The 27,397-nt window shown below is 37.1% G+C and overlaps 1 protein-coding gene and 1 long non-coding RNA gene across 4 annotated transcripts in view; one reads left to right on the top strand and one right to left on the bottom strand.

Moving 5' to 3' along the window:
- Nucleotides 1-15,485, bottom strand: part of CLSPN (claspin) — a 36,244-nt gene extending 20,759 nt beyond the window's left edge. For both annotated transcript variants that reach the window (XM_074217520.1, XM_074217519.1), the window contains exons 1-4: nt 15,396-15,485; nt 4,191-4,323; nt 2,403-2,875; nt 1,247-1,408 (exon numbers count right to left, since the gene is read on the bottom strand). In XM_074217520.1, the coding sequence (XP_074073621.1) occupies nt 1,247-1,408; nt 2,403-2,875; nt 4,191-4,323; nt 15,396-15,419 (792 nt within the window). In that variant the 5' untranslated portion in view covers nt 15,420-15,485. The remainder of the gene's footprint in view (nt 1-1,246; nt 1,409-2,402; nt 2,876-4,190; nt 4,324-15,395) is intronic.
- Nucleotides 15,486-15,688: 203 nt separating this feature from the next.
- LOC141508689 (uncharacterized) lies at nt 15,689-22,721 on the top strand. Of its 2 annotated transcripts, none has more exons than XR_012474476.1 (3): nt 15,689-15,880; nt 17,640-17,803; nt 22,195-22,721. It is a non-coding gene; the product is annotated as an uncharacterized LOC141508689 (long non-coding RNA). The 2 variants fall into 2 exon arrangements; XR_012474477.1 differs by lacking the exon at nt 15,689-15,880 and adding an exon at nt 15,887-16,307.
- Nucleotides 22,722-27,397: the final 4,676 nt, after the last annotated feature.

A 27,397-nucleotide genomic window follows, 5' to 3' on the forward strand; every position in this document is an offset into this window, starting at 1 on the left:
TACATGACTGAAGGGATTCGATGTTGAAGTGGGTTGAGAAAATAGGCTTCTTACAAGAAAGTTTGATGATAGATTTGTTTTGTGAGCCCAGGCATATTGGACATTGTCTTCAGACTAAACTAATTCAATAGGTATAAAACTCCCAAAGAATGTCAAATAGCTTGGTTCTCACATCATAAGAATGCCTAGAAAATAAATCTGATGCCCCAAACAAGGCTTATAACATAATAAGAGTTCAAAGCAGTTCCCTAAACAGCTCTTCTCCTCCAAATGCCTCTTATACTGCCAAGGAGATCAGAAAAACCTCTGTAAAAGGAGAAGTACACAGAGTACTTGACTTGGAGTCACAAACTTGGATTCAAATCCATCTTCTGATTTTATTAGCTTTGGAACCACAAGCGAGTCTTCTTCATCTCTAAGATCGAGAAAATAATATCTATAGCACCCACCTCCTACTTCACAGAACTGATGAGAGGGCTAAATGAGTAAGTTTACTGCAAAGGGCTTTATGAACTTAAGATCCACATTCAAGAAGCTAAGTGACTAGGCCAAGGTCACAAAGCTAGTGTGTTTGACAAGGCAGAATCCAAATTTCTTTGACTCCAATACTGATTCTTGTCTGTCACATTCATGGTACTTCACAAAGCGCTCTATATATGGCAATAATTATTACTAGTGCACCTGTTTGAGAGGATTCAGGGGAAGAACTGTCCTTATTGCCTCCCCTGGTTTCTCTAAGAGTTGTCCCCTTTTGACCCTACTTGTATATGCCAGGTACTCTGTTCCCCCTTTCTGGATTCTATGTTTTTATTAGGGAAAAAAAAACAACCCAAATCTGTTCCAGTCAGGGTTGTGAGCTTCACACCCCTGGCTGGAATTCAACACCACATTTTGATTGCCTCCTATCAGGGTATGTGTGATTTACAAACCAAATTGGGGAAAACATCCTAATGACCATCCCATTCCCATGGGAGAATTTTAACATTTTTTAGAGAATCTGAAGCAACACTTGCTATCAGTCAGTCCTAATATGGCAATACTACCTCAGCCCCAGTTTCCTGACGGGTTAACATGTCTGACACCTGTACAACAGTTTCCAAAATTAACAACCGCTGAAAAACCTAAATCAATCAGCACATGATTTTCTTAAGTTAAAAAAAAAATCTTTATCAACATTCAACTCTAAGGAAGGAAAACAAAGGCTGGGAATGATGGGAAGGCCTGGTTTCATTAACTCTTTATTCACCTTGTGTTTTAGAACTTTGCCTTTCACAGAAGCTCGTATTGATTCCAATGATTCTTCATCTTCTGGTTGCTGATCGTTTTCTTCCTCCAATCCTGTCTCAAAAAGGTCACTGTCCCCAAGAAGACAGCCACTATCATCCAGCGATTGTTTAGTTTCACCTTCCTGTGTAATATTGCAAAAAAAACACAACAAAAACAAAACCCATGTTTGGCTCATTCTTCATTTAACATTATCTATTGTTTATTCATGTATGCCCAACCTACCACTGAAAAGGATTTTGAAGGGATCAAGTTAATATTCTGAGAGTTAACAACTCTGACTCTGCCAAAGTGAAGAATTATTTTAATTAGTTCACAACACACATCCATCCCTGAAAGATATAGTTGGCTACAAACAACTGCCCAAAATTTACTTAGAAATTAGTGAGAGCTTGGTGAAAACTGTATCACCTCTAATGGGTGCTTACTTTTAAAACTAATTAGGGTAGAACTTTGACTAAGCAAACAAGATCTCTAATTCACAAGAGAAGTATAAAAAAATCTTCCTTTTCAAAGTTAACTTGCATTCTTCATTCAATTGCTAATTGTCTATTATAGTAATAGCTTATATTTACATAGCACCTTAGAGTTTACAAAGTCCTGAAGTCCTGAAAGGTGATATGATTTTCTCAATTGTAGAGCCAGGATTAGGGCAGAAAGGTGATACAGTGGATAGAGTATTGGAGCTGCAGTCAGGAATACTCATCTTCCTGAATTCAAATCTGGCCTCAGTGTTACTTACTTGTGTGACCCTGGACAAATCACTTCACCTTATTGCTTCAATTTTTCATCTGTGAAATGAGTTGGAGAGGTAAATGGCAAACCACTCTACTATCTTTGCCAAGAATACCCCAAATAGGATACCAAAGAGTCAGATATGACAGAAAAACAACCGAACAACAAGCCAGGACTAGAACCCAGGTCCTGAGATTTCATGACCAATCCTTTTTTACTATCTCATCTGTCTTCTGACAATGCACTAAGTCACAAAGGGGAAAAATAGGCAGAACATATGGTCCCTGTCTTTATGGAGTAACGAAAATATGGACATAGATCATTAAAATACAAATTGATGTTAAAAAAATCCTAAAAATATCTGAATAGCCTTTAAAAATTACCTCATTTTTATTTTCCTTTTTTTTCAGTCGACTAATCACTTCCATCTTTTTGGCTTCCTTCTCAAGCCTCCTCTGTGATCTTCCTTTTGTTTTTCCTCTAGCATCTTCTTTATCCTGAGTACGGTCTTTAAGCCTTTTTCTAGTACCTGCTGGCAGGGTCATAGACTTCAGGGGCTGGGAATCCAGATCTGAGGTACTTTCAGCCAAAGGAGCCAACATCCGGTTATCATGTTTCTTCTGGTACTCCCCAACATCACCCTTATCACTGTCCCTCAGGGCCTGGTAAATTTTTCGGGCTTTTCCTTTTTTCCCCGAATATATGTTTTCTTTATTCTCCCCACTTTCCACTTCTGTGTTATCATTGTCAGTTTTCTGAGGGAGAATATCTCTGTCCTCTTCTTCACTGTCACTGTCCTGCAGGAGGAACTTGCTTCGTTTCAATTTCTTACTCACAAAGATCTCTTCATCTGAGTCTGGAATAAATGAAAGAGGAAAAAATGTTTCTCGGTCACTTGGACTTGTCCCCATTCCTCCCCAAAATATTCATCTGCAGAAGTGGATGGTTATGATGCGTCAGAGATTTATTTCAGCTTGTGAAATCTTGCAACTACCATAAAGGTTTATTTTAGCACAGCAAATTGAGCCTTATCCACATTATGAAAACATTTTTCTGAACCTAACATAGCTTTCACATATTGAGAAATGTAATTATCCACACTTTAACAGCTCAGTGTAGAAAACATTTCTAATCTGTATGAAATCTTACAATTCTTACACTGTAGTTGGAATGAGTTCATCCAAACATGTTTTGTAAATCACAGAATTTTAGAGCTAGAAGGGACTTAGTACAACTCCCTCATTTATACAGAAGAGGAAACTGTAACCAAGATTACATGAATTAGTGGTAGGGCTGGGACTAGAATTTAGGCCTCCTGATGCCCAGCAATCTAATCTAATTAGAGATTCCCAGCAACCTTAACATATCTGTTCAACCAAGCAAAATTCATATGGGCATTCTCCAAAGGGAATTACATCTCAATTCAATTAAATACTCATCAAACTCATGCTATTGTACTCAATGCTAAGGATGCAAACATAAAAATGAAACATCTCCTACCCTTGATGAACTAATGTTCTACAGGAGGGACACAGCATGGACTGAAGAATTCTGGTTCAATCTGAAGATGGAAAGCACTAACAACTGAGAGAAACAGGAAAGACCCTGCCACAGAGGAGTTGTTCTATACAGTCTTAAAAAAAGGATTTGGATTCTGAAGGAGAGGAAGAGGAAGGAAGGCAATACAGGGGTCAAAAAGTTTGGGTGAATGCCCAGAGGCAAGAGGCAGACTGGAGAACTCAATGCAGTCCAGATGTGAAACAAGATTGAAAAGGTGAGCTCAAGTCAAGCTGTGGAGAACCTTAAATGTTAGCTAGAACAATTCGTATTTTTACCTCAGAGGCCACAGAAAGTCAGTCAAAGTTTGGGACAGACCCTAGGCCATTAGAAGATTAAGGTTTACTCCAACAGTCCAGGCAAAAGAGGACTGCAATTAAGATCATTACAGTAGGCCTGAGAAGACACATCTAAGAAAAGATGGGCAAGTAGAAGCAACAGGAGTCAGGAAGAGGAGACTGAAAGGGAAGAATCAAGAGTGATTCTGAAACCAGGGAGCTGGGTAATTGGAAGGATGGTGGTGTCCTCAACAAAAACAGAATGCTTAACCCTGTCCATGTAAGTAGACTATGGAGTGTTACATGGGGAAACAAGGAATCAATAACATTACAAACCTCTTTCAATCAGGGGTGTGCTTTTTGTGTGGGAATGTCCTGGAGATCCTGTTTCACAGCTGCTCTGTCCACTGTCAGAATCTGCTTCTTCTTCCTTTGTGTTCAGTTTGGGATCTTCAACAGCAAGGGAAAGCTACAAAATTGGAATAAATTTTTAAATAATTTGTTAGCAAAGCAGTTTTCCTGAGACCGTTATACATAAAAATACTTATTTGGGTATTGTTGCAATATCAAATTTATAGTTAACACCTCACAAACAAAAACAGAAAAACAGAAACACTCAATGCATATTCTACCAACCATAATTCAATAAAAATTAAATTTAATGAAGAGCCACTGAATAAAAAGTTAAAAATTAACTGGAAATTAAATAACTTAATCTTAAAAAAATGTGTGGGTCAAAGAGCAAATCATAGAAACAACCAATAATTTTATTAAATAACAACAACAGTGAAACAACATACCAATATTTGTAGCATGTAGCCAATCCCAAGAGAAAAAAGAAAGAATAGATCAATGAATTGATCCTGGAAGGAGATACAAATACACATGTATACATGTAATTCAAATTTTATAGTACAGTGGAAAGTGTTTTGGTTTTGTAGGGAGAAACTGTATTTGGATCTCAGCTCTGCAACCTATTACATGAGCTGCCTTAAGGACATCACCTAACCTGCCTGGGTTTATTATCTCTTCATCTCATTCTCTTCATGCTTTTCTTTCTCTTCTTTCTTTTGTATTTCTCCCTTTTCTTTTAACTTTTTTTTTCCCATTTAAGTAAGGTGAGTTTCTGTACTCAAATGTATGTTCTGGTGTTTTCTTTCTTCCTTTAACCAGTTCAGATGAGAATGAGAAATTTTCTACTTAGCTCTGGTCTTTTCATCAGGAATGCTTGGAAGTCTCCTAGTTCATTAAATATCATAATTTTCCCCCTACTGTAGGATTATAGTCAGCTTTTCTCTCCTCATCTTGGGTTAGGGCCAATGCACTCATTTTGAATTTCTTTGGCTTCTCCAACATACCCCTAGTAAAACAGTCACTTGTAAGATCTAATCAGCTTTGCATATAACACTTCATTGTATTCTCTGGCCCTCTGATTGGAAGGCAGAAACATAAAATCCTTCATTTAAGGATTCTGGACAGGACAGAAATCTCCTTCTTTCCCACCTGGCTATATTCATTTTGTTTTGTTTTTTTAGGTGTTTTTTTTTTTTGCAAGGCAAACGGGGTTAAGTGGCTTGCCCAAGGCCACAAAACTAGGTAATTATTAAATGTCTGAGACCAGATTTGAACCCAGGTACTCCTGACTCCAAGGCCGGTGCCTTATCCACTCTGCCACCTAGCTGCCCCTGGCTATATTCATTTTGGACTTCAGCATGTCCACCATGCCCTTGTGCTGGGCACCTCCACTCCTCCTTTACTTTTTAGTTTTCTTTTGAGTATTTTCTCCTCCTATTAGATTGGAAGCTCCTTAAAGACAAAGACTATTTTTCTTTTTTACAATGTGTCTGCAAATGCTTAGCACAGTGACTGGAACATAGTAGGCATTTAATAAATGTTATATTGACTAAATGACTATTGGTTGTAAGCCAATTTCCTTCACTTTATTATTCTAAACTCTTCACTCCTTTAAAGGGATAGATGCTAAATCTTGTATGAATCTAACTATAGAAGACTGGTATTTGAATTCTTTCTGGAAGCTTATAGTATCTCCGCCCCCACACCTTGACCTAGGAGCTCTGAATTTTGGTTATAATATTCCTGGGAGTATTCATTTGTGTGTTTCTTTCAGTAGATGCTGGTGGGTTAATTTAATTTCTACTTTGCCATCTGGTTCTAATATATCCAGGAAGGTGGTTTTTTTTTTGGTTGCTATTGTTTTTAAGATTCTGTGAAATATGATGTCCAGGCTCTTTTTGTTGCGGTGCATGACTTTCAGGTAGTCCAGTGATTTTTAAATGATCTCTCTTAGATCTGTTTTTCAGATGAGTTGTTTTTCCTATAAGACATTTCACACTTTCTCCCTTTTTTTTTCAGTATTTTGATCATTTTGTATTTCTTGATATTGCATTTGGGTCGAATCTAACGTTCAAGAAATTATTTTCTTCAGAAAGATTCTGTACCTCTTTTCCCAAGATATTAATTCTTTTTTTCACATCTTTCCTTGTTCTTGCTTCTTTGTCCCTTTTTTCTCTATTGCTCTCATACGGATTCTTTTATTGGAGGGGGCAAAGGGAAGGCAATCAGGATTAAATGACTTGCCCAGATTCATATAGCTAGTAAATGTCTGAGGTCAAATTTAAACTCAGGTTCTCCTAACTCCAGAGTCAATGCTCTATCTACTCTCTATGGCAGCACTAACTGCCCTACCATATGGATTCTAAAATCATTTTTTAACTTTTTGGGAAAAAACTCTTGCATTATTTAGCTACCTAAATTAAATTTGTGACATTCTTGCTAACATTTAAATGAAATTGTTTTCTCCAAAGTTACAAGTGAGAGATGCTTTTTTCTTTATTGCTTTGTTTGCGAATTTTTTTAGTCAGGCTCTTTTTCCATATTTATGTCTTGAGTTTGGTGTCTCCATAATAGCTCTTTGTGGTCAGATACTTTTTTTGCTTATTTGCTCAATCTTTCAGCTGACTAAGGACTTTATGTTACCTCTAGGCTCTGAATACTTCTGGCCTGAGCTTCTGTCCTCTTACATCCCTCTGGTGCTGGAAGCCTATAAACTCTCAGTGCTCTGAATGTGCTGTGATCAGAGGTAAAAGAGTTCACTGGACTCCTGGCCTGAGTTTTATAATTTCCTGACAGAGTTTTGGGCCCACTGGTTTGGGCATGGTTGAGAGTTTCAGTAGATTGCTGCTGAATTCAGTCACTATTAGCCCATTGAGAAGCTTTGCAGACAGAACAAGTAAACTGTATACTTCCCTTAGGTCTGGGATGCAGCTGCACTCTGCTCCTGGAATCAAAGCCAAGCAGCTCCCGGAACTTATTCCTTACTCAATACTCAGTTAATTATAATGCCCCAGACTGTTCCTTTCTACTACGGATCTATTACCATTAACAGGGTAATGGGTTACAGAGCTGCCAAAAGGCAAGTTCAAGACATAAAATCTGCAAGCAAAGAAACAAAAATAAATGCAGCTTGGACACATTTCTAGATCTTTGTCGAAGAGATGTGATGAGTGAACTAGATTCTAATGTTTCTTCTTAATCTACTATCTTGACTTTACCTTTCACTCATTCCTCAGCTTGTTGAGAATCACCTGGTATCCCTTTTTGCCCCATGTTTATTAACTGGTGCCCTGTTTCAGTTCTCTATATATACTCTTGACCAGTTTCATCTCCACTGTCTGCAGATCTCCTCCCTAATCTAGCCTAAACTGGAAAAAAAGACACTGATTTTTTCTTTGCTTTCCTAATCAGAATGTGGTATGGTTCATTTTCTAGATCTTTATCAAGGAAAAGTGATGGACAAGTTAGATTCTAATGCTTCTCACTCTCCTATCTGACCCCTCCTCTCACTGATACCTTTGGAGAAAGTAATTTCTTTCTTTCTTTCTTTCTTTCTTTCTTTCTTTCTTTCTTTCTTTTTTTGTAAGGCAATGGGGTTAAGTGGCTTGCCCAAGGCCACACAGCCAGGTAATTATTATTAAGTGTCTGAGGCCGAATTTGAACCCAGGTACTCCTGACTCCAGGACCCATGCTCTATCCACTGTGCCACCTAGCCGCCCCAGAGAAAGTAACTTCATTTGAATGATGGCAAGAATGTCACCTTTAATTTAGGCAACTAAATAATACAACAAGAGATCTGGAATACCTGGATTAAAATTCTAACTCAAATACTTATTATGTGACCCTGGTCAAATCACATCCTCTCTAGTCCCAGTTTTCTCATCTAGCACTAATTAAGTACTAGACAGTGTTATTTAAAACAGCAAATACTTATTGAGTGACTACTATGTGTGAGGTAGTATGCAAAGAATCCTGAGAGGCTGTCATTCAGTGGACACTAACTAATCTGATGACAGTATCCACAACTTACTCTTTGAGGAGGTTGTTAACTAAGAACTCAAAGGTCACTGGACTAAGAATAAGCATTTTAGGGCCCTTTTCCAGTTCTGCCATAAATCAGTTATATGACTCAATCTATCTCTCAATATCAATTTTTCTATATTAAATTAGGGTACTGGACATAAGTAAAGCATCCTTCAGAAGAAAACTTGAGTCTATCATAAATCACATTAACAAAATAAAAGTGATTATTAAGAACCTGACCATGCAGTTAAAAAGATGAGAAAATGAAAAAAACTGGCAAATTGAAAACAAGTACAAAAAGAGTTTTGGAAATTAGAGAAAAGAGAAAAATGTGAATTAAAAAAATTGTTTGTTGGGGTGGCTAGGTGGCACAGTGGATAGAGCATGGGTCCTGGAGTCAGGAGTACCTGGGTTCAAATCCGGTCTCAGACACTTAATAATTACCTAGCTGTGTGGCCTTGGGCAAGCCACTTAACCCCATTTGCCTTGCAAAAAAAGGATAAAATAAAATAAAAACTGTTTGTTAAAAAATAATTTTGTTTCAGAGTTGGTTTTTTGAAAAGGCCAATAAAATCGATAAATTGGCTAACCTGACTAAGAAAGAGAAGAATAAATCAAATTACTAAAAATAAAAAACAAGATGAATTTACAACAGAGGTAAGAAAAAATAATCATCAGAAATCAATTTATGTAATTATGTACCAGAAAAATTAAGTCAAAAGAAATCATGTGTCCAAAAATATGAAAGACCCACACCAAAAAAATAGAAATAGTATATTATCCAATCTTAGAAAAAAAAGAAATCAAACAAGTCATAAATGAACTGCTAAAGAAAAAAATCTTGAGTATAGATGGACTCTATCAAACATTTAAAAAGCAATTAGTTGGGGGTGGCTAGGTGGATAGAGCACCAACCCTGGAGTCAGGAGTACCTAAGTTCAAATCTGGCCTCAGACACTTAATAATTATCTAGCTGTGTGACCTTGGGCAAGCCACTTAACCTCATTGCCTTGCAAAAACTTAAAAAAAAAAAGCAATCAGTACCTCTACTATAGAAAATATTATCAAAATAAAATAGAAAGAAGGAATTGTACCAAACTCCTTTTATGAGACAAATATATTCTTGTTACCCAAAGCAGAGAGGGAAAAAAAGCAGAGAAAGTAAACTAAATAGTAATCTCACTAATACATACTGGCACAAATTGCAAATAAAATCGTCACAAGATGCAACATTTGCAGAAAATAATTCACTATGACCAACTGGACTTAACATCAGGGTATTAAGGATAATTCAGCATTAGGAAAACATTTTGCATAATCTATCACATAAACAAACCAAAACATGATTATTTTAATAGTTGAAGAAAATACCTTTGATAAAATACAGAATTCTATTATGCTAAAAAACCTAAAAAAAATCATAGGCAGGAAAAAGCTCTGCCTTTGATGAACAAATATTAAATTTAAGATTATGGGGGCGGCTAGGTGGCACAGTGGATAGAGCACCAGCCCTGGAGTCAGGAGTACCTGAGTTCAAATCCAGCCTCAGATATTTAATAATTACCTAGCTGTGCGGCCTTGGGCAAGCCACTTAAACCCCATTGCCTTGCAAAAACTAAAAAAAAAAATTTAAATTATGAATAAGTATTTGCTTTTTTTCCAGCAAAGATGGTGCTTCACCCCACAATTATTTCACATAATTTTAGAAATGCCAGTTATAGCAACAAATTAAAAGTAATATAATTGGAGGGAGCTAGGTGGCACAGTGTATAGAGCCCTGGAGCCAGGAGGACCTGAGTTCAAATTTGGTCTCAGATACTTAAATAATAACCTAAATATGTGACCTTGGGCAAGTCACTTAAACCCACTGCCTTGCAAAAACAAAAAGGAATAATAATATAATTCTAGGTAATTAAAGGTTACATATTAAAGATAAAGTCAGCATCATCCTTATTTGTATACAATATAAAAGTCAACCTACAAAAGACCAGAGAATTGTCAAACACCTGGGATAAGTTTTGCAATGTTGCAAAAAACAAAATAAACTTAAAAAATCATTAGCATTTCTATATATATTAACAAAAGTCAAGGGAAAATTCCATTAAAGATACAAACCCAAAATATAAAATATCTGAGTTAATCTACAGGATGTATGAAAGATTTCCATCAATATAACTACAAACAAAAACATTACAAAAATAAAGGGAAATTTAAATTAAATCTTTAATTAAAAAGATAATCAGTGTTCTTGAGTGAATAAAAATGATATTAACTAACTTAATTTACATATTCAGTGCTATACTAAACTACAAAGGGAATAACTTTTAGAACTAGGCAAAATAATAATAAAATCCATTTCAAAGATCAAAAGACCTAACATTAAGATGAGAATGAAGAGAAAAAGTATGAATAAAAAAGGGCCAAGAATCACAGAATCATAGACTATATTGTAAAGCTGTAATCATTAACTATTTGGTATTGGTTTCAAACACACACACACACACACCCAATAGAACATACCAGACAATCAAGTAACAGAAGTGACTGAAAGCAGCAGCTCAGTATTTGACAAACCCATGAAAATAAATTTTTATGAAAAGAATTCCCTTTCTGACAAAAATTCTTGGGAAAATTGTTTGACAAAAATTAGGTTTAGAATTACATCTTGGATAAAATACTACAAAAATTTCAAAATGGATACTCAATATAAATGTGAAAGATCACATCATAAGAAATAAAATTAAAAAATGAAATCAGTTACTTTTAAGAACTATGGCTAGGGGATGAGCTTAATTAAAAAAACCTACAGGAAATCAGAGCCAACTTTCACTACTTAAAATTAAAAGAGTTTTATACAAAAAAATCAATGAAGATAAATAAGAGCATTTGCAGCAAATACATCATTTAAAAAAGGTCTGAAATGTAATATATAGAAGTAATTGACACAAACATTTAATTATCATCAAATTTCCTAATAGATCAAACAATATGAACAATTTTCAAATAACAAATTGCAGAGTGACCACATGAAAACAATCTCTTCATAGAAGAAATATAAATTGAAACAACAAGGCAAAATGGCAAAGATGATAAAAGATAAAAATAGCTTTGGAAGGACTGTGAGAAGACAAGCAAACTCATAGGGACTTGGGTATTGGTCAAACATCTTTGGATATCATCATCATCATCATCATCATCATCATAATCATCACTGTCAATGGCATTTATATAAAACCACATGCCAGGCAATATGCTAAATGCTTTACAAATTTACAAATATCATCTCATATGATTCTTACAAGAACGCTGAAAGGTAAGGTACTATTATTTCAATTTTACAGCTGAGAAAATTGAGGTAGACAAAGCAGAGGTTAAGTGATTTACCCAAGGGTCACTTTAGTGTCGGATTTGAATTACATTGTTCCTGACTCTCAAGTCATGAATTTCATCCACTGTGCCAATGCCTATTTATAATTATCTAAGAAAAATGACTGAACCTGTTATCTCAATACTTGGTACATACCTCAGTGGAATCAAAGATGAAAAGGACAAACCTATACCAAAATATTCTGAGCAACACACGTTGTCATAGCAAGGAACTAGAAACAAAATGGGTACCACTCTATTTAGAACTGGATGAAAAAACTAAGGTAAATTAATGTAATGGATTATTGTTCAATAAAAAATGATCAAATTCGAAGCATGGAAAGATCTTAATGAATTGATGCAGAGAGAAAAATAAAAACTAAGAAAAACATACACATAAAAGACAAACATTTACAGCAATGTAAATTACACGATCACAAAAAATAACTGAAAAATCAAAGACAGTCTGATAGAGCCACTATTAAAACACATTTCTGTTTCATGGCAGAGAGGTAAGGGATGGTGACTAGAACAGAATATTGTATACTTTACCAAACAGGACCACTTTATTGGATACTTTTGCTTGTTATTCCTTTCCCAAAGAAAGGATAAAGTGACTAACATAAAGACCAAAGAAAGACAAAAGTTATTTTTCTAAAAAAAAAGAAGAAAGAACATTAGACTAGGTAATCTTGGAAATCTGACTTTCTGAGGCTATTATGAAATCAATGCATAATCCTTTCAGAATATTGGTTTGATGTAGCCTACTCCCTACTTTCTGGAAGCAACTAGTTACTAAGTATAATTTTGAATTTATATTTTAATATATTTTGTATATGGTTATGTATGTTTTTCCCCAACAGAATTCAAGGTCCTTGAAGCCAGGAATTCTTTTCTTTTTGTCGTTGGATCTAAAACACCTAGCACAGTGCTGTCACATAGTAGGCACTTCACAAATGCTTGTTTGATGGAATCAGCTGTAAGAATTAATTAGAACAAGGGGCAGCTAGGTGGTGTAGTGGATAAAGCACCAGCCTTGGAGTTAGGAGTACCCGGGCTCAAATCCGGCGTCAGACACTTAATAATTACCTAGCTGTGTGGCCTTGGGCAAGCCACATAACCCCATTTGCCTTGCAAAAAAACAAAAAAAAAAGAATTAGAACAAAGGTCAAGGTAATTAGAAAAAGGGTAATATGGATTTACAAGAATTCCAACCTAAAATATATTTAAATTGACTGTTAGTTCTGGAAAAAAAAAAGAAAAAAGAAAAACAGAGTTGGTGGCTGATAGATTGCAGGACAAGAAGTTTGAAAACCCATGCTCAATTCCTGCCTTAAGAATCTTATTAGTTGTGCGATATGGGGAAAATCACTTTGTGCCTGTGAACTTCCCACATCTGTAAAAAGGGGGTGATAATAGATCAAATCTGCTAAAATGTAAAGTGCTTTGCAAACAAAGAATTTTTATTGTAGATAAAAAATAAAGACATAAATGGTTTATTACCATTCTTAGATTTAATTGATTTAAATTTAATATTCAATTGTTTTAAATTTAATTTAATCAATTAAATTTAATTGCTATAAAACAATAACTGAAACAATAAAGCCTGAAAATTTAAAAACAAAACTAGTAAATACTTTGTCTCCTTGACAAGCAGAGACAGTCAAGTAATATAAGAACACTTGCAAATTCTTAGGAAGAAAGATAACTGAAGATTAGCTCAGAAAATACTGCTTGAAAGTCTTAGGGAAGTATTGATATTTGATTCAAATTAAAAAGATTATTCCAAGTGCAGTTCATAAAACTGGAAGGAAAACAAATATAAATAAAATGGAACAGATCTGCCAGCATTTCTACATGGCTATGGTATTCTCATAACCATTTTACATGGTTATGGTATTCTCATAATCAATTACAATATAACCACCCTATATGAACTCTTAATTTAGTATCAAATATGCTGCTTACTGAGACATAAATGGCACTCAGGAAAATGAAATTCTTAAAAAAATGTTATACCAGCAAGACTAAACAAATAATAAAAGTCACAATTTGAAAGTAATCTGGAGGAGATATTCAGGATATTTCAAATAAAAGATTCTTAAAAATTTTTTTGGAAAAGATTGTAGATGGTATAATTATTCAAGAGAACTAACCAAACGTATACTAGCAACTACTAATATAAATGCCTAATTTCTCAACCCTATACAATCTTTAATAGTCACACTTTTTTTCATAATAGCAAAGAACTGAAAACAAAGTACTAATATAGTAATTACTAATATAAATGCCTAATATCTCAACCCTATAGAATCTTTAATAGTTACACTTTTTTCCCATAATAACAAACTGAAAACAAAGTACTACTAATATAGTAATTACTAACATAAATGCCTAATATCTCAACCCTATAGAATCTTTAATAGTCACACTTTTCATAATAGCAAAGAACTGAAAACACAGCACGGCTAATATAGCAACTACTAATATAAATGCCTAATTTCTCAACCCTATAGAATCTTTAATAGTTACACTTTTTTCCCATAATAACAAACTGAAAACAAAGTACTACTAATATAGTAATTACTAAAATAAATGCCTAATATCTCAACCCTATAGAATCTTTAATAGTTACACTTTTTTCCCATAATAACAAACTGAAAACAAAGTACTACTAATATAGTAACTACTAATATAAATGCCTAATTTCTCAACCCTATAGAATCTTTAATAGTCACACCTTTTTTGGTAATAGCAAAGAACTGAAAACAAAGCAGACAGAATAAAATGCAAAACTGCTACTGAGCCATCCGATTGGCTGGATGTAGAGTGGAGAAGGCCTGAATTCTAATCCAACCTCAGAAATATAAGAGCAAATCCCTTAACCCGTCTTCATGCAGTTTCCTCAACTATAAGACATGCTTCAGAATAATAAGCATTGTTATTGAGAATCAACTGGTGAGTAAAGAGAATCAATTAAGATAATAGCTGCACAAGCTTTGGCTCAGGGAAAAGAGCATTTAATAGGGACAAAACTAGTTCGATTATTTGAAGGCTGTCATATGGGAGGATTAGGTTTATCTTCATTAGTTTGGGGGACGGATCTGAAGGAAAAGAGTAGAATTTGGGAAAGCGGCAGATTCAACTATGGGAAAAGGAAGTTAAAAAAAAAGCTGTCCACAATTAAGCCCTGGACAGGTCAGGAAGGTGGAGGAGCACTTTTCAGGCGGGTTAAGCGGGGATCCTCCTTCAGATAAGGTTTGACCTAGACAGAGTCTACAGGGAAGCCCTTTCCCGTCACTAAATCTCCTAATCTCCTTAGGCCTCACCTTCCGCGAGGGTTGGACTAGATCACCTCAGTGACTCCACCCAGCTTTAAATCTACGGTCCTAGGCGCTTGCAATTTTCAACAAAATAGGGAGCAGGACTGATAATTAGATGGAATTTTAGAGTTTTTCCTCTTTTTTTTCAAAGGACACTTTAAGACTGGGGGCAAAGGTCACACAACTAAGAAGTATCAAAAGCGGATTTCCAATCGGGGCGCTCTGACTCCGAATCCACGTTTACCCGCTTCTCGGACCCAAAGTCGTAGCACCCTCTGAGGCAGCCCTTATATTCCTAAAGGACCCGCCACGGAATCCAAACCCTGTCACTGGACATAGGCAGAAAGTAACTCCAGCCGGGAGCCGTAGTTCCCTGGAGTCGCGGGGTATGCTGGGATTTGTAGTTCCGCAGCCTCCGCCACTCCCACCACTCCCCACCCCGCCGGGGAAGGGCGGCTCGGAGCCCCCCACTCACCTCGGCCGCCACCTCGCTTGCCATGGCCTTTGCTGCACGGGAGCTTCCGCCTGGGAGAGCTAACAGGGCGGCCGCGGCCGCTAGCGCCGTCCTCGGCAGCGCCCGGGCCAGGAGCCGGCCCCGACTTGCCCCGTCTCCGCAGCCTCAGCTCCCGCCACTAGCAGCCGTTCGAGCTTTCGCGCTCAGTCCGGGTGGAGGGCCCTCCTCTGCCACTCCCGTCCAATCCGCGCAGCCCTGTTGCTTACGTCACCGAGACCCCGCCCCCCGCTTGGCGCCTCCGAGGGCTTCCTCGGGTTTCGCGGGCGGCGCTTGGCGCGCACCGGTTCCCCGCCCTTTGAGGGCGAGCCGCCGGGGGGCGCTGTCCCGCAGCGAGCCTGGGCTTCCGGGGCGCCCGCCGGCGGGCGTGGTGACCTTTGACTTTTCTCCGGGCCGCGACTGCGCGTGCCTAAAGGCGGCTGGGCGCCGGAGGCGGGCCGGGGCCTGAGGTAGCGCCTGCGCTTGCCCGGGGCTTCCGGGGGTCTTCCCTAGTCCAGCCCCAAGGCTGCCAGGTTCCCCGAGGCTAGGCCCAACTTGGTGGGGCTCCCCGGCCCCGGGCCCGACTTGGTTAGGCTTCCTGGCGGCTGCCGGGCCTAGGCCTAACTTGGGAGGGCTCCCCGAGGCTCCGGCCCCGCTTTCTAGGCCTTCTGGGTCTAGGGGTCCACCCTGGCGGGGCTCCCCGGTCAAGGCCGACCGGATCCAGGGCCCCCTCCCCGTGGGGTTTAGGGCCCACCCGATGGGTCTTCCAGAGTCTGTCTGAGGCCCTTTGGGGGGGGGGGTTCCTTCCGGCGCCTCCCTATGAGACGTCTTTCCTAAGTGAAAGCTTCTCCTTTTGGGGACCCATTTTGGGGACTTCTTCAGTTTTCTCCGCTCAAAGTAAGTTGGGACTCAGAATCCTCTCTTTGGAGACTCTGAGACGAAGCCTCATTTGTGCAGATTTCTTCCATCTAGAAGCAATTTCTTCAAGATCTCCTTGGATCTAGGGCCCATATAGAACTTTTTTTGTTTTGTTTTGTTTTAAGTTTCTTTTACAAGGCAATGGGATTTAAGTGGCTGCCCAAGGCCACACGGCTAGGTAATTATTAAGTGTCTGAGGGACTCCTGACTCCCAACTGTGTCACCTAGCCACCCCCCCACACATAGAACTCTTAGACCTTTTGACTTAATTTTGGGGTTTTCAAAGGCCCGAAGTTGTTTTTTTAGTCATGGCCGACTCTTTGTGACCCCCTTACCACCACCACCATTTGAGGTTTTCTTGGTAAAGATACTGAAGGGATTTCCATGCTTCTTTTTTTCCTCATCTATGTTATATTTTATAGTATAGTAATATTCTATTATACTCATATACTGCAATTTGTTTAGCTATTTCCCATTTTATGGACATCTACTTTGTTTCTAATTATTAAATATCCCAAAATATATATCCCAAAATAAACTGGAGTTTATTTTACAGAGGCAAACAGGTGATTTGCCCAGGATCACAGAGCTACTAAGTATCTGAGGGCAAATTTGAACTCAGGCCCATGAGTCTTCCTGACTCCGGAATGGAAAGGATCTGGTCAATTCACCTCTTTTTACCTTGCATCCTTATTACTGTCACCTAAAGTTGTACCTTTTATGTGGGGAGTAGTGTGACCCACCTCACACTATGGAGAAAGTGTGAAAGGCTCTGTCTTTAAATTTAGAATCAGTGTTTAAATCTGAGCTCTGTTTTGTCCCTGTTACATATTATACATGTTTGGAAAAGTCTCTTCCCCTTTCTTGGCCCTAGTTTTTTCCTCAGCATAATTGAGGTAAAGCAGGGGAAAGGAAGAGGAAATCTACAAGGATATATTATTCTAATTATTCTAAGATGCAGTCACTATATTGGTCATTTTTTGATTGTTAATTTTTGTAAGAGTTCAATCTGGGGGGCAGTTAGGTTGGGAAGTGAATAGAGCATGGGTCTTGGAGTCAGGAGAACCTGAGTTCAAATCCAACTTCAGACACTTAATTACCTAGCTTTATGGCTTTGGGCAAGCCACTTAACCCCATTTGCCTTGCAAAAACCTAAAAAAAAAAGTTCAATCTGGAACAGGGGAGGGTTTCATTTGTTTTTTTCCTTTTCCAGAAATAAAATACACTAGTAAAACAATTTGTTTTTGAGTGATTGAAAGTTAAGGTTGAACTAGATGACCTCCCAGTTCTAAATCCTATGATTTTATTCAGGTTTAATATGAAACACAGAAGCTGCCTCTATTCCTCCCAGACTCCTGGATTTGAACTGTGGAAGCTGCAAAGAATGTCAGTGATTCAGGAAGAGGAACTGCTTTTAGAAGAACCATAAAGTTTATGATTCTCTGCTCAAAAAACTTGCAAAGCTAAATAGTAAAGTAAGTGGGATTTTTTTTTTCATCCCTAGAGAAGTACTGCCACCCTGTGGCATGCTGATCCCTCTAAACCATCAGTTAGGATTTTTAGCAGTCTTGTCAGTCAGTGACTCTGTAAATACATTTTCTATTCATAATTTCAGCCAACATCAAGTCAACAAGCATAATTAAGCACCTGTTATGTACTAGTACTAAGCACTGGGGTCATAAGGAAAGGCACAAAACAATCAAACATAAAGATAAAATTGCTTAGACTTTCTTTTTTGAAAGAACTCAGTATCTATTTCCTGCTCATCTTCAAGCCATCCCCCTGACTTGAAATGTATTCCTTACTCATTTCTAGTTCTTAGAATTTTTTATTTTAGCTCAGGCTAAGCTCAGATACCACCTTTATTTCTTCCCTCACATAGTTCATTATATTTGACGTAGCACTGATCTAGGAATTAGAAGACCTGGGTTCTGATCTTAGTACTTCCAGGAGATGTGATGAGAAGTAGAATAAAACATTTGCTTGGTAGCTTAGTGTATTAGAAGCAGATCTAGATTTGGAGTCAGAGGACTTGAGTTTGAAATCTGACAGTACAATTTACTAAATTTGTGACAAGGATCAAGTTAACTCATCTATAAAGAAGTGGGAATAGGATTTCAAAAAGTCTTTCCAGCTTTAAATTTTTTTTAAATTTTTGACATTTTCTGTTTCTTATATGACCATAATTTCCCATTTATTCCACCCCTGCCTCTTGCTCCCAGAGAACTATCATAAAATTTTAGATAGAAAAAAAAAAGGCAGTCTAACTGATAAATACTTTAGAAAGGTCTGAAAACATGTACAATATGTAACATCTGTGGACCTCCTTCCTCTATGAAAAGATGAGTTTGGAGTGTCATCTCTCTTCATTTGAGTCCTCCTTAATCTTTATAATTTTGCTGCCTTTACATTTTTTTGGTCATTGTTCTTTCTTTTTACATTGTTATAGTTTCTGAAAATGCTGTTTTCTTGCCTCTGCTTAGTTCACCCTATGTCAGTTCATATAGATCTTTCCATGCTCCTTTTTTCTTACTTATGTTACATTTTATAGCATAGTAATATTCTATTATATTCATATATTGCAATTTGTTTAGTCATTTCCCATTTTATGGGCATCTACTTTGTTTCTAATTATTAACTATCCCAAAAAGTGGTGCTATAAATATTTTGAAGTATTTTTATTTTTTTCCAATCAATGATTCTCTTGGGGTACAAGTACAGTTATGGAGTCTCTGACTCAGATGATATGGACATTTTTGGTCACTTTCTTTTCTTTTTTTTTTTAAGGTTTTTGCAAGGCAAATGGGGCTAAGTGGCTTGTGGCTTGCCCAAGCCCACACAGCTAGGTAATTATTAAGTGTCTGAGATCGGATTTGAACCCAGGTACTCCTGACTCCAAGACTATCCACTACACCACCTAGCCGCCCCTGGTCACTTTATTTTCATAATTATTACTTGATTTTCAAAATGGTTGTACCATTTCACAGTTCCACATACAGTGTATTAATATGCCTCCCATCCAACAACCCCTTCCCCCCCAACTCTGACTTAAAATTTTTTGTCATTTTTTGCCAAGTTGCAAAGTATAAAGTGAAATCTTGGGGTTGTTTGGATTTGCTTTTCTTTTATTATTAGTGATTAGGAGCATTCTTTCATGTGTTTGTGAATACTTTACAGTTCTTCTTTTGAAAATTTGACATATCCTCTGACCAATTTTCTATTGGGAAATAGATAGTAGACTTATATAAATTTATTAATTATTTACATTTCTAGGTATTCCAGCTCTTATCAGATAAATTGATTCATAAATTTTTTCCAATTTAACTACTACTTTCATTCTTATTCTAGTTGCATTAATGTTGTGTGAGAATAAGCTTGATCATTTCAAGTTCCTTCTTTTACTGAAGACACAGTATTATGTTTCTTCAATTACTTTAATTTTTTTAAGGTGGTCCTGTTTCCACTGGTTTTCTTCCCCTCACCTCTGATCCCCTCTTCTCATTTGATATCCTCTTCCTTTTTGAATTTTGTTAGTTCCCTTTTCTCTCTCTTCACCTCATTGTTATCCCCTCCATTTGACCCGAATTCATCATTTTCTCCTCTCTCCCTGCTACCCTCCCACCTTTTCATGTAACTTCCCATGTTGTAATGTAGTTCCACAAAAGAAGCATTCACTTGTACAGTGTTGCCCAGTTCTATCCATAATGCCCCTTGTCTGCTGCCTCACTGTTGCCTCTACCAAATTTCTGCCGTCACCCTTTTCTCCTTATTTGTATTTAATAGAACATTTATTTACTTCTCCTGTATTTCTATATCTTTGGTGTTTGAGAGGCAGATCTCTTCAGTTTTTTATTTTTTTTTTCCTTAAAATGTTTCTAACTCTTTGTTATTGAATGTCCAGGTCTTTTGTCCTCTGTGGTGAAGTTCCGATTTGCGTTCTAAACTCCATTGCTCTTTAGAACACAGCCATTCCCTCCTTGTTCTGATGGGTACTGAATAGTGTTGGATTATTTGAATGTCCTTTCCTTTGTATTTGAAGAACTTTCTTCTGATGATTTGCAAATTCTGTTTTTTCTGAATTGAATTGCTAAATTTAATCACTGTGTGTGTTGGAGTTTGTAGTCTTCAGGTTTGTTTTGTTTTCTGGAAGTAATCAGTGAATTCTTTCAACTGGAATTTCATTTTCTATGTTTAGAGGTTCTAAATAGTCCTTTTGTATTATTTTCTTTATTATAGTGTTAAGGTTTTTTGTCTCTCATGTTCTTCTAGAAGACCTGTTATAATTCTTAGATTGTGTCTGTGTGGCCTGTCTTTAAGTTCAGTATATTTTGCTTGTTTAGTGAGCATGTTTTCTTTTACTATTACTTTTTTTTTGTTTCTATTCTTCTAGGATGTCCTTCACTTTTATGTTTTTGCATTCCCAGTCTGCCATTCTCTTTTGTTTCTTCAAGTCTTTCTATTCTATTCATTATTTTTGCTGGGTAGGACATAATTTGCTCTCATTGTTCTTATTTTTCTTTTAAAACCCTGAGAAAGATTATTGTCATTTTATGGTCTCAAATTCCACAGGGTCCTCTATCTCATCAAGTGTTGGATCATTTTTCTTTCATTTACAGTATTTATTCATAGATGCCTAAACCCATTTACCAGATCTGGAGGTCATATTTCCTTCTGCTGTTGCCATTTTTCCTGTTGATTTATCTGTTTATGTTCAAGGGCTATCAGTTTTCTTCTTTCCAAAATCTTTGGGACATTCAGTCTTCTTCCCACCCCCTTATCTTCCTTATTACTCACTTTTTGACTTCATCCCCTATAATTGTGATTTCCTTGGGAGCTGCACTTCAAAGCATCTCACCTCCTACATTAGGTACTTCATAGTTCATCAGCTTAGGTCTTTTCCCCAAACTTAGACTTTTGGATGGTCACAACTATACTCTTTCTTTCAGGCTTGGTGGAATGCTGCATAGCCCTCCGCATGCATAGCCTCCTGTCCTAATGACCTGTATCATTCCCTCTCTTCCTTTGTTCTCTACCTAGAGTAGACTTCTTTGCTTCTAAAGACCATGAGCAAACTTCCATAGTCTATAACCAAAGATTCTGTGGCACTGGAAAGGGGAATGAAGTATAGGGGTAAACTTTGGACTCAGGGTCAGTGAGCATCAGTTTCTGGGAATTGGGTCTTTTTTCTTTACCTGTTTTTGAATTCTGGATGTCAAAGACTAAGGGTTGTAATAAGACTTGCAAAATCATTTAGTTTTTAACTGCCACAGCAACTTCAGGCAGAACTCAAATTCAATAAATCTAGAAACATTTTAGGAGTGAATTAATTAAATGTTTGACCAAATATAACAGGCTAATTTTTAAGTTGATAATTTTGTTTGGTTCACGAATGATGTTATAAATATCCAAATGGCCCTTGGCAGAAAAAAAGGTTTCCCACTCCTGTGGTAGACCATGGAAAAAATTGGGGTTTGAGACGTCATGGAGATTGAAGAAAGTGTTTAGTTTGCCACCATGTTGCTGCCCAATTGCTCTTTCCAGCTTTAATTCTTTTACTTTTGAGGTAATTTATTAGATAATTTCCATTCATTTAAATATAGTCAGTGTTGTAGGCAAAAAAGTAATAATAATACATTTACCCAAAAACATAATAAAGAATATAAACGATTTATAAATATTGGATGAATAAACTAAAATGTGAGGGTCCAATAACTTTTTGTTTTTAGAAGAAACTTTTAGATCATATTTCTAGCAAAACAGTTCCTTGTCCTTTAAAAGCTATAAGACATAGACCTTCTTTTAGCACTCGTGTATATGGTTTGTTTAACTGCCTGACGTTTTTCCTGTACTCTATATCTCTTATTAGGTTGGAAACTACTTGAAGAAAGAAAGAGATCATGATTTTCAAGACAACCTACTTCTCAAATACTATACATAGTTCACATAGATTTAGAATGATAAAGATCCACTAATCTCACCTTTCCTGGTAGCAGTCATCATAGACATATACCACCACACTCATGGTTCTTTAAGTACAAGCTACTTGTATCCAAGCTACTTGGATTCAGAAGGAACAGGCTTTTACAGAAGGCAGATTTTCCAAATAAAAAATAAGTAGCAGTACAAAAGATATAAATTGAGAACCTTGTCCACTAGTAGTAGATGTATCCAATTGCCTTTTTGCAAAGTTGAAGTTAATTGAATCTTAAGTAATATGATAGTATGTATAGTGCTATTTTTTATATTAACAATGTTACTCATTTTCTAGCTACAAAAAAATCTTCCTAGACTTTGAATACTTTTCATGATGTCCACTATCATTCCATCCACTTAGAAAACTACACTATCATTGACAGTGAATTTGTTATGAAACTATAAAACTTTCTCATGGTTTTCTGTCCTCTGTTAGTTTTATCCTTAAATGTCATTTGATTTTTTTTTCTCATTTGACTCTCATTTAGATTTCTTTAAACTTCTCTGCTTTTCTTTCTGGGTTATTGAATGCTACTAAAGGAAATCTGTCAGGTCCAACTGAAGTCCTTGTAACTAATCTCAGCTAGATTTTTGATGCTGCTTATTGATTCTCCCACATTCTTTACAATGACTTGCCCCCAAACCACCTCCTCTGACCTCAAACACTGGATTTCCTAAACTTATAATTCACTGAGAAGATTGAGATAATTAATTATGAGCTTCTTTGTCTCCTCTGCACCTTTCTGGGTCACCGGCAGTCTTTTCACATGTGCCAGTTTCAGGAGATAAAGTGGCTCCTTTTGATAAGACTAACATCTAAATATGTATCCTTGAGCCATTCCTTTTCCATTTACTCTAGGAATTTGACCCTTCAATGTATCTTTTTTTTAATCACTGGCACCTATTAAAATATCTTATATACAGTAGGTAATTGATAAATATTTGAGAATTTAAGTAGAATTGAAAAAGAAAATCAGTAGAGAGAAATTTAGACATACATAATCCAAAAAACAAATTCTGAAATAAAAGATAAAGCAAGTTATGGCTAGATATCAATTTGCCTGAAAATGATCTGGGAGTTTTAGAGGCCTATAAGCCCAAATTTGAACAGGGCAAAATGACAGCATAAAAAAAGAACTATGATCTTAGAATTTTTTAAAAAGTATATCCAGAATTAAGGAGTTAATCATCCTATTGTAGGTTACTCTGGCCATATTATGGTTAGCATATATATATTCAATTTTAGATGATATTTTAGGGAGGACATTCATAAGCCAGAGAAGATCCAAAGGAGAGCAACCACTCTGTCCTAAAGTTTATGATAGTGGAGAGGAAAACTGGGCATAGTCTGATAATGCACCCTAAATTTTGGAAAAGCAGACTTCAATAGATCAAGAAAAAAAATAGAATCCTTGTTTTTTCTTTCTTCTTGCCCAATCTCAACTTCTTTAGCTTCTTGCCAGAGGAACCAATAAGAAAAAATTCTGTTCTGAACCTGACCCACTAACGGAGGAACGGGTTATTGGCACAGAAATAATGGGAACCTTGAGATAAAATGACCATTCGAATAGAGAAAGAAAAGAGAAGAATTTGGCTTAATCTAATTTTAGAAAAGGTCAGAGGAAAGTTGGGAGTAAAATATTTCAAGGGAAGTCAGCTCAAGAGTAATACAAGAGACTATAGTAAAGGTCCTTCCTACAAAGAATAATTTGCACAGCTTCCACCCCTTTACTATCCATCCCCTTCTCAGACCCTTGTAGTTGGTCTCTAATTCTACCATCCTAATAAAACTATTCTCTGAAAGATTGCCAGTGAACTAATTTCAAATTTCATGAACCCTTTTCAGTTCTTATCCTATTTGACCTCTTTATAGCTCTGGACTGTATTGATCACCCTCACCCCTTTGATACTCTCTTCTTTTGCTTTCCTCTTCACTTTCCCTTGATTGTCTGTTCACTGTCTTCTCTGCTAGATCATAATCTGTTTACCACCCCTGAGTGGGTGTCCAATAAGTTCTGTCCTGGGCTACCTTCTATGGGCTATGTTTATATTCTTTTCCTTGGTAAACTCATCTGCTGCTTTGAGCTCAATTATTATATCTACACAGGTGACACTTAATTTCCTTAATGTCTAACCCTAATATTTTGCCTAGCCTCCAGGTTTATATCTCTGCTTGTTAGAATTATCTTACCAAAAACCTTTACCTTCTCCAAACTTCTCTCTCTCTCTCTTTTTTAGATTTTTCAAGGCAATGGGATTAAGTGGCTTGCCCAAGGCCACACGGCTAGGTAATTATTAAGTGTCTGAGATCAGATTTGAACCCAGGTACTCCTGACTCCAGGGCTGGTGCTCTATCCACTGTACCACCTAGCCACCCCCACCCCCAATGGATTTGTAACTTTATGCTATCCCCCCCAACTCCCTTATATAATCATTTACCAAGTCTTGTCACTTCTCCATAACATTTTTTGTATCTGTCCTCTACTCTGTTTTCTCATGACCACAATCTTAGTTGGGTCTCTTATAATACCTTGTCTGGATTATTGTAGTAACTCCGTAATTAGGCTTCTTGCCATCTGTCTCCTTTCTAATCTACCTTTCACATTGCTGCTGAAATAATTTCCTTAAGGTCCTGATCCAATTGTAATTCTGCCAAAAAAAAAAAACCAACCTGAATTCCTTATTGCATTCTAGGACTCTTTGAACTAGGATTTTTAATCCTTTACAATCTGATTTCAGCCTATTTAATTTTACTTCACATTATATTGTCTTTCAATAACTTCAATAATTGCGTGTTATTCTCTGAACACAGCATAGCCATTTTCTGCCTCTGAGTTTGCCTTACCCATCTCCTAATTTAGGAATGCCTTTCTTCTTCATCTTGGCTTTTTCAGAACCTTCCTTTCCTTTAAGATTCATCTTGTGCACCACTTTCTCCATGAAGTCTAACTTGAAATTCTTAATGTTGTTCTTTCCCTGTCTTATAGAACCCTTTGTCTCATGCTTCCCTCACCCATATTATAGGACTTTGGAGTCAGGAAGACCTACCCTCCATCACTTCTTAGCTCTGGGACTCAGGCAAGTAGTACTTCCCTTCTTTTGGCTTCAGTTTCTCATCTGAAAATGGGAATTCTGATAATAGCAGCACTGACTCCCATGGTGATTGGGAAGATGAAAAGAGATTCTGATTGTGTAGTTCTTAGCTCTTAAAGCCTGACCCAGAGTAATTGTGGTTATTCATGAGTAACTATTATTATTCTACAGCATATCCAAATAGGTTGTAAGTATCTTGGGGTCAGGAGGACATTTTTGGCTTTTTGGCTTTGTCTCCCCAGCATTTAATTTAGCACAATGCCTTATGTAGCAATGCTGAAAAACAATCCTCCTACATATTTGTTGAATTAAATAACGCTTACTCTGGCTTGTCAATGACTCTCAACTCACCTAAGCTCTCCTACTATCTCCCTCCTTGACCATAAACTCCATTTTGAACAGTCCATGCCTTGCACTGGAAAACAGTTTAGACATTTTAATGCTTTTCCTAAGGAAGTGCTGCATCTTTGTTCAGTTATTTTTTCCAGAATTATGCTTATTCTAAGAAGGAGCCCTTCCTTTGGCTGACTAAGAATGAGACTTTGAGGAATTCTTTTTTTTTTAATTTTTTAAGGTTTTTTTTTTTTATTTGCAAGGCAATGGGGTTAAGTGGCTTGCCCAAGGCCATACAGCTAGGTAATTAAGTGTCTGAGGCTGGATTTGAACTCAGGTACTCCTGACTTCAGGGCCAGTGCTCTATCCACTGCACCACCTAGCCACCCCTCCACCTAGCCTCCCCTTTGAGGAATTCTTAAAACAAAAGTGTGAATGAAAGGGAAAAGTACACCTGAAAATTTACTAGCATAAAACGCCAGCCAGCTAGCGGAACATCTAACACACAGAGAAATTAGAGCAAGTGAATGATGATACCCCACCCCCTTAGGAACCTTTGTCATGTCCTTTCAGCTCCTTCAAGAACAAATCTTCATGTAGGATGACTCTACTGAGCTTTCTACATCACTTTCATTTACTAATAATAGCTCACATCATAGAATGCTATTATCTCAGAAAAAGCAAAGTTGTAGGTGATTCCAAGAGTTATGTAAAGGTCTATGGATGTTGTGTGTGGAGCCTGTAGCATATGACTAAAAATGACTCGTGTCTCATGAAAAGTAGCAATAAAGCTGCCATTGAGAACATGGAAAGGGAGTGAGGGTGAAAAATGACAGACAACTCCTGTGTTGCATGCATGCCCCAGCTAACAGGAAAAGAATCAGAAGAAGACTATATTGAAGAAGTCCTTTATGAAAATTTTTTAGAAAAATAAGAATTACAACAGAAGAAAAGCTATGCAAGGGTTGTGATCTGCCCTGATGGAGAAAGAATTGCAATCCCTGATACACTGAAATAAATTCATTTGCATAGTGGTTTGGCTTTCATATATATATATATATATATATATATATATATATACACACAAAGCATTTTACATACACTGTCATGCCACCGAGAATCTCACCACCATGCACAGTCACATTAGCTTCTGATTGGAAGGTGGAGTGGGCAGTACCTCCCCCCAACCTCCATTCAAGGAAGACTCCCAGCTTAGCTATTGCTGTGTTTCCCAACCAATAGCACTCATTTGTAATTCTCCGTCATGTCCCTCTTCCTAGTACCTGCCCTTTTCTACCCCACCCCCAATCTTCTCAGCTTCCTTTTGTGTGTGGGTTTCTTCCCATAGATCAGGTATGGGGAACATCTGGCTCAAGGACCATAGAAGGCCCTTGAAATCTTGGTGTGACTCTGCCATGGCAGCCACGAGTAGGACTCTAAATTCAGTAAGTTCAGAAGCTTTTTAGGGGTGAATATAGCAAGTGAATGATGTTATAAATATGCTAATGGACAAGTAGTCATCAGTATACCCATTTTTAAAGCTGAAGGAAACATTTAAAGAGATAAAGTGATGTATAATTTGAATTAAATCACTTGTCTTCTAGATGGAAGAGTTTTTAGAACTCAAAATTTAAAAAAATGTTTTAAAAAACTGTTGACATGTAGTTGAG

The sequence above is a fragment of the Macrotis lagotis genome, chromosome 1, assembly GCF_037893015.1.
Source record: "Macrotis lagotis isolate mMagLag1 chromosome 1, bilby.v1.9.chrom.fasta, whole genome shotgun sequence".
Classification (NCBI taxonomy): Eukaryota; Metazoa; Chordata; class Mammalia; order Peramelemorphia; family Peramelidae; genus Macrotis; species Macrotis lagotis.